Below are 9,426 nucleotides of genomic sequence, written 5' to 3'. Positions count from 1 at the left end.
AAATCGGGCACATGCCTCTTAGCTGCCTCGCTTCGCAATCAAAATTCTGCTCCCAATTTTGGCTGTAAGTCGAGAACTGTCCGTCTGTTCTGGGGGGGGGGGTGTCTGCTACTCAACGCCAGAGAACTGAGTGGGCCAAGGTTTGTGCCAATTTAAGGCTGTCAGCACTGGCACCTTGCAACAAAAGTCCCCTCCCCCACGGCACCTGCCCCTGCAAAGCATCCGGTGCCCAGTGTGCCAGGAGGGGACCTGCCCCAAGGAAGCTGCCATATTTGATGGGATGGGCACCAGAAAGGAAACCCAACAAAGAGCAAGACTGAAGGGACTTAAGACTGGTCAGTTAGGGACAGGACAGGACATGCCAACGCGGTAGCAGAACCAATCTGGTTGGAGTTCATGCAATACACTGAACCTGGATCTAACCAGTTACAGCAAGCCATGGTTTTCCCCCTAAAAAAAACAGTCCTAGGGGCTCCCCAAGATGGTGACTGCATTGCTACCATCTCAGAAGCTGCCAGATGTTCTCTGCTCACCCGTCCAGCTCATCGTGTGATGGCAGGTGGCCCTTTTGCAGTGATGGCCACACCAGCTGACCAAGCAGGAACCTCACCGGAGGCCAAGGCCATCTGCCCTGACCCTACCATCCCCAAACACACACAGGTTTTTCTCCAGTCTCTTTATTGGTACTACTTAAAAAGGGAAGCCACAGTTCTCTTCTGCTCCCGGCTCTCAAGCACTGCAAGACTGGGCGCTCTCTCCCTGACTGGGCGCTCTCTCCCGGCTTCTGAGAGCGCCTGGCTGCTCAGCCAACGCTCCTCCCCCTCCCACCTCCCACCCAAACAAGTGTCAGCAGCCAAATGCAGTGAGATTCAAGAAGAAATGGCACCGTGCAGACAGATTTTCCTGGGGCTGGTTGGGGGGGGGGTGGCCATTCCGCAACTCTGGTCCCATCTTTGCCCCCCCCCCCATGTTCCAAGGGCACAATCATCAGGTGCCCTCCAGAGAGTCTGGGGCCCAACTTTCTTGCAACGTGGCCGGAAGGCTCAGGATCCCGCTTGGGGTGCGGTCCGTAGGCCTGTGAAATGGAGTGTAGCATTTGGAGAGGGCTGAGCCAGCTGGCTGGGGGGGGGGAGGGGTTAGCCCAGGGGCAACTGCCCAATGGGGAGGGGGACCTGAGGTGGTCTTGGACAGGAGCTGGAACGGCACTCACACAGGAGGAAGTGTTGCAGATTCTTTTTGGAGCCTCCAGAGAGATGATAGGCCCACACCGCCATAGCCACCATTAGCAGGTATGCTGGCAAAAGGCTGCCCAGGTAGACCGGGTTCCAGAAGGTCTGCAAGCAGAAACATTGGGGGGGGGTCAGCCCTCCCTGCTGGCCTCTGACAAGACAGGTGGCCCTCTCCCACCCCGGTCTCTGTGCCTGGGGGGCTGCAGGTCCCCAGAAATGAAGTGGGAAGCCCTCTGCCTCCCCGAGGCTGGAGAGCAGCCCAGCCGAGGGGCACCACAACTGCACAGAGGAGGTGGAGTTGCCTACAACCACCCCACCCCATGGCCTGTAAGCTGCTGGCCAGGGGCTGACCCTCCTCCAGACTTTGTTGCAGGAAGAGAGGAGGGGCTTGCCTTGCTAGGCTGGGGCCCTGGATTCCCAGGGGCCACGTGCAAGGCAGCATTTCGGCTATCACAATACTAAGATGCCACGAGGACTAAGACCCTCCCCGCCACAGGGGACCTGGGTCCATTCATTGGGGCAGCTAAAGCAGAGACAGGCCTGGGCGGTGCATCTTGGCTACAGCCTCGTAGTCCCTGTTCTCCCCCCACCCACCCAATTTTTAGGGCTACTCACAAGGGCAGAGACGGTGAGATGGCAGAGCACCACAGCTGCCACCTCCCCCCAGCGCCGCGTCTCACAGCCGTGGAAGAAGATGATGCCCCAAAAGGTGTGCAGCAGGATCAACACCAGAGTCATGAAGGCTGTGGGGACAGAGACAGTGAGGGGAGGGGCTAGAGAAGGCATTTCCCATCCACCCACCAAGCAAGGACAGCTGTACCTGAAGTCAAAAAGTAGAGCTGGGAGTCTCCCTGGATGCCCACGATGCCAGGCCCCAGAGAATCCGCCAGCAGGTTGATCATGGCAAAGGCACCACTCATGAGTCCAAATCCCAGGCCGGCCACTGTGGAGACAGGAGGTGCTGGCCTGAGCAGGGCCCAAAAGAGCCGATCTATCCCCCAACCCAGCCGGACCTTTGGCCACATCCTCCTCCCCTATCCTGTCCACTCTGGACCTGGAAAGGGGCTTCCTTCCATGCTGGGAGACGCACTCACTAGCAGGGGCCTGGCTTGAAGCTCCCAGCACCCCAGGGATTCCTAGCCCCCCTCCTGCCCTCTGCAGGGATCCCAGTGGAGTCCCTAAATGACCTTCTTTGCCCAGGCACCCTGAGCCGTCCATTGGGAAACGTACCGTAGGCCATCTGCTGGATGGAGATGGGAGAGCAGCCATCTTCACTGAGGGCAAGCAGCCCCTCCATCGCCTTCCTGGGAAGGGGGGGAGGAGAAGCACAGGCTGAGTTTCAGATCATCTGGGCTGAAGCTGGCACCCCTTTGCAGGCTTGGACAGCCTCTTTCTCCCATGGACTTGAAAAGGCTGCTCCTGGCCCAGAAGGAGCTTCTTGACTGTGGGTGCAGGCTGGTCCCCTGGCTTTGTGCACCAGGCCAGCCCCAGTCTGAGGCCAGGTCTGTGGCCTCTCTGCCTCTGGGAGAGACGAGGTGGGGCCAAGCCACTCCCCCTTGCTTTGAAGTGGCTTCAAAGTTGGTGTGTGTGTGTGTGTGCGCGCGCGCACACGCGCGCAAGCAGGCACACAGAGGAGATACTCCTTTATATAAAATTTCCATTTCCTTTCATCTGTTAATTCTAGTTTAGTTAAATAAATGAGGTCAATGTGAAGTTTTTCTTTTAAAAAAGTGGGCCTGGGAACAGTAGAGCTGAATTACACAGGTCAGTCGGTTTATAGAAAAGACTAAGAAAAGTGAAAGGAAGGAAGAGGAGATGATAACCAGCAACACAGTTGTGTGAAATCAGCCACAGGGAAAATGGCTAGAACATCTGGTGAGAGACAAACCACCATGGAGAAAATCCATTACAGGTCAAGAACCCGAGCAAAAGATAAAGAGGTTACAGATAACGCTCCATCCATTTATGACCATCCTTTGAAGTAATGTCAGCCCTGGAAAGTGTGTGTCCAACCACCGTGCTACCCAGGATCTGGGTGCTTGGCAATCTGTTGCCCCACAATTTTTCCTGGGGACAGCCCTTCCAGGAGTCATAGCAGAAACTGTAATGCAAGAAACTACAGCAATGCTGGAGAACCTATGGCACGGGTGCCAGAGGCGGCACTCAGAGCCCTCTCTGTGGGCACGTGCGTCGTCGCCCTAGTCCTAGGCCTTCAGCTGAGTTTTATAAAAACTTTTCGCTTTAGGCCTCCACCACCGTGTGCAAAAAAAAAAAAAAGGTTCAATAAATCAATTTCAACTTCTTGCGGGGAAAAAAAAAGTTCTCACAAAGTTGGAATTGATTGAACTTTTTAGTCCCACCCAGTCTGCCGTTACCACTGCAGCCACGCCCACCCAATGGGCCACACCCACCCGGCACTCGACGATGCATAAATGGGTTTTAGGTTGCAGTTTGGGCACTCAGTCTCTAAAAGGTTCGCCATCACTGAACTACAGCATTCCCGCCCACCATCCTAATGGAGAAGGAACAACTAGGGAAGATTCATTAAACAACATCATCTTCAAAAGAATATAGCCCTGGTAAAGGAAGAAGGAAACAAAACACCAACCCTTCCTGGTGAGCTTCTCCAGCAAAGGACATGGCGCAAATTAGAAACAAATCTGTCGTAAAACCAGCCACACTAACTACCCCATTTCCCTGAAAATAAGACCCAACCGGAAAATAAGCCTGAGCATCATTTTTCAGGATTCTTGTAATGTAAGCTCCACCCCAAAAATAAGCCCCCGTTAAGATCGTCAGCCAGATGGATGCATTTAGTATTGTATTTCCCTGAATATAAGCCCTAATTGGAGAATAAGCCCTAATGCGTCTTTTGGAGCAAAAACTAATATAAAACCTGGACTTGTTTTCGGGGAAACACGGGAAGGTACAGGTACTCCTTGACTCATGACCATAATTGGGCCTTCCTTACATTTCTGTTGCTAAGCGAGACAGTTGTTAAGTGGATTTTGCCCCATTTTACTACTTTTCTTGCCAAAGTTGTTAAGTGAATTACTGCAGTTGTTAAGTTAATAATAGGGCTGTTAAGGGAATGGGGCTTCCCCATTGACTTTGCTTCTCAAAAGGTTGCAAAAAGGGGATCACATGACACACACACTCCCAGGACACTGCAAGCATCATAAATATGAACCCGTTGCCAAGCATCCAAATTTTGATCTCTACTAACAGACTACTACAACCACATGGAATCAGCGTAGCCAACTAAAGCCCTTCAAAGCCTCCTAAGTAACCCAAAGATCCAGCAACCCCAGAAGAAAAAAGAGGAGACATCCATAACATACAATGCGACAACCACTATGTAGGACAAACGGGCAGAAGACCGGCAGAACGCATCCATGAACACCGACTGGCAGTCAAAAGGCAGGATGAAAATTCCTTAATTTCACAACATATAGACAGATTTAACCATAGTTTCAACTGGGAAAATCCTAGACCAGGCCAAATCCAAAAAGGCCAGGAAATTTCTAGAAGCCGGACACTAACAAATCAGCCATCAATAGACACATAGACATTAACAACTTCTAAGGACCAGGGCTTTTCAACCAGTGGTACGGGTACCACATGTGGTACATTGGCACGTGGCAGGTGGTACGCGACCATCCTAGAAAAGTGGTAGCGGGGGAGGGGAATGAGCTGAACTGGTGGCAGCACCACACAAGCCTGAGCGAGATGGCTGGAGCTGCAGGGCTGTCAGGGCTCAGCGGAAGCGCCAGGATCAGTGCCACTTTCCAGCTGATTGGCGCTTCTTCAGGGCTGTCAGGGCTCAGTGGAAGCGCCAGGATCAGCGCTAGGCTCCAGCTGGAGCTTGGTGCTGATCCTGGTGCTTCTGCTGAGCCCTGAAGAAGCACCAATCAGCTAGAAAGTGGCACTGATCCTGGCGCTTCTGCTGAGCCCAGAAGTGCTGATCAGCTGGAATGTTGCAGCATCTCCAGGGTCTTGTGATTTATATTCAGATGCTTGGCAACTGATTCATATTTATGATGGTCACAGTGTCCCAGGGTCGTGTGAAGTGACCAAAACCTTCTGCAATCACCCAGCAGACAGGGGGAATAAAAACCAAACACCCCCTACCCCACCCCCGCTGCCAATCCTCAACAGAAATGCTCACAATGAAAACCTTGGACAGGAGGAAAAGTGCCGCCGGGTGGGCAGGCAAGTGTCTTGCTCGGCTGTGGCTTGGGGGCACTTTTTTCAGTGCCATTGCAACTTCTAAGAGTCACTAAGTGAACGGTTGTAAGTCGAGGACTACCTGTACTTTATCACTTTTTTACTTTTTTTTTCTGGTCATCAAGTTTTTGACACCTTGCTAGATGACTGGTGGTACTCGGATGTTGCCATATCCTAAAAGTGGTACAATGGGTGAAAAGGTTGAAAAGCCCTGCTATAGACTATGCAAAAAAGACAATCAACTAGCCCCAAAGAAGAAAAGACTCCAGCATCTTTCCACCAGTAGTCAGCACTCAGATCAGCATAGATTAACTCCAAAGTGAACTTCAGACCAACAATCAAGTAAGCAATACACCAATCAAGAAACTGCCAAAGAGCCATCAGTAAACAGCCCTATTGAAGAATCTCCTAAGACCGCCCTCACCCACCCAGACAGGGAAAACACCAGAATATAAACAGACAGCAAACAGCACTCCTTACTAGCACTGGTGATGTTACCTACTTAGGGTAATGAAACGTCTGCAAGAAAAGAGAGCACCAAGGTCCCCCTCATTTATCAAAAAGTGCCTGACCACTCAACCCGATACAGTACAACCTTTTCACAAAGCCGTGAGAAGCATAACTTTGCCATACATCAAAAACATCTCAGAAATTACCAAATAGACTATTACAACCTCATGGAATCAGCACAGCACACAAACCAAGAAAAGCCCTTCAAATCATCCTGAGTAAACCAAAAGACCCGGCAGCCCCAGAAGAAACAAATGAGGTTCAAGTCTCACCGGCTCAAGGTTGACTCAGCCTTCCATCCTTCCGGGGTAGGTAAAATGAGGACCCAGATTGTTGGGGGCAATGTAAATATATATATACATTGCTTACTGGTGTACACCGCTTAGAGAGTGCTTGCACTTAAAGCGGTATATAAGTCTCATAAATAAATAAATAAACATACAGTGTAAGGACTGCAACAGCCTTTATGTAGGACAAGCAGGCGGAAGACTAGCAGAGTGCATCCATGAATACCAACTAGCAGTCAGAAAACACAATGAAAACTTCTTAATTGCACAACGTATGGATAGACTTAACCATAGTTTCAACTGGGAAACAGAGATCATCCCAGACCAAGTTAAATCCAAAAACACTAGAGAAGTCCTGGAAGCCTGCCACTCTGACAAATCAGGCATCAACTGGTACATATAGAAAAAAACATTTACATACCATTCAAAAGAGATAATCAAAAAACTAAAAAGGAAACAGAAAGACCGAAATACTTCCTCACCAGCAAGCAACACCCAGATAAGCAGGGATTAACACCAGGATTAATATCAGATCAACAATCAAGTGGTAAACAATGCCCCAATCAAAGAACTATCAACACAAACAATCAAACAATAAACAAAAGCCTAATCAAGGAACTACCAACAAAACACCAACACTGACAGGCCAGCCACTACAATTAATCAGAGTACAAAGCCTGCTCCCTTCTAGCACTGATGATGTTACCTAGTTGAGTAATGAAATGTCTGCAAGAAAACAGCCAAGCTCAGAGAACACCAAGGACTCCACAGTTCAACCAAGATACAAATATTCCCTTCTATGGGTTATTCCATGTTCTAGAAGAAGGAAGAGATAAGGTTCTCCTGGATCTGATCCTAATTAATAAGGAGGTGCTGCAGAAACCTTAAGAAGCAGCCACTGGGTTCAAACCACGATGGTTAAAAAAAACTGGAGCCTAGTTCACATATATGGAAACTTGATTTCAGGAGGCCAAATTGCGGGAGCAGCCCCTGTCCCGGGGAAGGCGCCGGAGCCCACCAACCTGCAGGGCGAGGCTCCGGGATGCCTGCCCGTCTACCGAGCGGGACGAAGGACGGACGGGCAGCCCGCACCCCCGGGACCTGACAGGGAAGCGGGCTGCGGGGAGGGATGGAGGAGGCCGCGGCCTCCTTCTCCCCCCAAAGGCCAGTCCGGCTTGGCGCTGCCCGATTCGCGCTCGGGGACCAGAGGCCGCGCCGTCTTCCCCCACCGCCTTGCGGGTCCCGCCCGCCCCCTGCCCGCACCTGAGCAGCTTGTAGTAGAGGAAGCGGAAGGCCTCCTGCAGCGCCACGGAGAAGAGCACGCCGAAGACCAGCAGCCCCCGCTGTAACGCCTGGTCGGTCGGGTCGCTGGCCTTGGCCGCCACGAACCAGACCAGCGAGGAGAGCAACAGCGAGACCAGCCAGAAGAAGGCCCTGCCGGGGTTTGGGGGGGGAGGGAAGAAAGAGGAAGTAAGGATGAAAGCCTCGGACAGCAACGCCGCCGCCGCCCTCCCGCTCTCCCTCCCCCCACCCCCGCCGCCGTCCCACTCAGCCCCCCCGGCCTCACCCCGCGATCAGGATGATCACCCGCAGCGGCTCGCCCACCACGGTCAGCAGGAAGAGCGCCAGCGCCGGCCCGAAGGCCACGAAGGCGCACCCGAAGAAGACCGGCAGCGTCATGGCCGGCAGCGCGCGCCCCCCCACCCCGCCGCCGCCGCCGCCGCCGCCCTCGCGCAAGCGCATGCCCCGCCGAGCCCCGCGAGCAGATCCCGGAAGTGGTGGCCTTGCGAAGGTGGGGGGGGAGGGAGGGAAGGGTGCGCGGCTGACTTCGCTGTCAGGAAGATTCTCCTTAGTTTCAGGTTGCTTCTCTCCTTGATTAGTTTCCATCCGTTGTTTCTTGTCCTGCCTTCTTCAGGTGCTTTGGAGAATAGGTTGACCCCCCCCCTTCTCTGTGGCAGCCTTTCAAATACTGGAATACTGCTGTCATGTCAGCCCTATTTCTTTTCTTTAGACTAGGCAACCGTGGCTCTTTTATGTCTCGTGGACTTCAACTCCCAGAATTCCTGAGCCAGATGGCTCAGCTTGGAAATCTCTCCCTTTCCCCTCAGGATGGATGGCTCAGGAATTCTGGGAGTTGAAGTCCACGAGTCATAAAAGAGCCAAGGTGGCCTTATCCCGGACTAGCCATACCTAGTTCCTGCAGCCGTTCTTCCTATGTTTTTGTCTCCAGGCCTTTAATCAGTTGTTCTTCTCTGCACTTTTTCCAATGTCTTAACATCTTTTTTTGAATGTGGTGACCAAAACTGGATGCAGTATTCCAGGGGTGGCCTTACTTAAAGTGTTATAAAGCGGTGTTAATACTTCACATGATTATGATTCTATGCCTCTGGTTATACAACCAAGGATTGTATTAACTTCTTTGGCTGCTGTGGCACACAGCTGGTTCATGTTTAAGTGATCACCCACTGGGACTCCAAGATCCCTCTCATAGTTAGTTTTTGAGCCAAGTTTGGCCATATCTGTACTTGTCCCTTTGGTTTTTCCTAGGTGTAAAATCTTTTCTCAACATTAAATTTCATTTTGTTGGATAGAACTGCCAGTTTACTTCTGGGTGCAATTCAGTCATCATCTTTAAAACCCTGGATGACATGGATCCAGGTTACTTCAGGAAACGTCTCACTCTATGGGATTGGCCTGCCCCATGCACCAACAGAGGAGACATGCTGTGGGCCCCATCGGCCAGGGTCCAGGACAGGGCCTTCACTGCCATGGCTCCACCCTCTGTAACAGCTTGCCCCCCTGAGGTGAGACCGGCTGCCACCCTCTGACTTTCATAAGGGCCTGAAGACCTGGCTCTGCCAGATGGCTTGAATTCCCAATGGGAGGCGCGGGAGGATATCGTGCTGCAGATGGTTAATGGACAGATAGAAGATCCCCTCTCCCCCCCCCTCTGTATTTTCTGCTCCCTCCCTCCCCATATTTTAAGTGTAACTTTATTTTGAATTGTAATTCCATTTTTACTGTCTTTATCTCATGGTTTTATGCCTTTAATTTTGCAAGCCACTCAAAACGAGAAAGGCAGCAAATAAATTTAATAATAAATGAATAGCACTGGAAAAAAAGGAACACATTAAAATATTGTGAGATTTCTGAATACAGACCAATAAAGTCTT

General features: G+C 51.5%; 1 protein-coding gene across 1 annotated transcript; it reads right to left on the bottom strand.

Annotated features, from left to right (window-relative positions):
- Window positions 1–661: 661 nt before the first annotated feature.
- On the bottom strand, window positions 662–7,982 carry LOC120319790 (gamma-secretase subunit Aph-1b-like). The gene is made up of 7 exons (XM_039369025.1): window positions 7,821–7,982; window positions 7,517–7,687; window positions 2,460–2,533; window positions 2,050–2,172; window positions 1,845–1,972; window positions 1,211–1,334; window positions 662–1,075 (listed from the first exon to the last, which is right to left on the bottom strand). The coding sequence occupies exons 1-7, from the start codon at window positions 7,931–7,933 to the stop codon at window positions 1,044–1,046; spliced, it is 765 nt and encodes a 254-aa protein (XP_039224959.1). The 5' UTR covers window positions 7,934–7,982; the 3' UTR covers window positions 662–1,043.
- Between the last annotated feature and the right edge of the window lie 1,444 nt (window positions 7,983–9,426).

Source organism: Crotalus tigris, unplaced genomic scaffold (genome assembly GCF_016545835.1).
Source record: "Crotalus tigris isolate CLP2741 ecotype Arizona unplaced genomic scaffold, ASM1654583v1 scf7180000020963.25688851:1431469, whole genome shotgun sequence".
NCBI classification, from domain to species: Eukaryota; Metazoa; Chordata; class Lepidosauria; order Squamata; family Viperidae; genus Crotalus; species Crotalus tigris.
Note: the sequence above shows the minus strand (reverse complement) of the source record. Positions and strands in the feature narration are given on the sequence as shown.

Bases quoted from the DNA above. Each gene is read 5' to 3' on its own strand.
- LOC120319790 (XM_039369025.1), bottom strand. From the start codon at position 7,933: ATGACGCTGCCGGTCTTCTTCGGGTGCGCCTTCGTGGCCTTCGGGCCG. The intron at 1,973-2,049 runs GTACAGCTGTCC...CTGTCCCCACAG, and splicing joins GCTCTACTTTTTGACTTCAG to CCTTCATGACTCTGGTGTTG. The intron at 1,076-1,210 runs GTGAGTGCCGTT...TCCATTTCACAG, and splicing joins TCTGCAACACTTCCTCCTGT to GCCTACGGACCGCACCCCAA.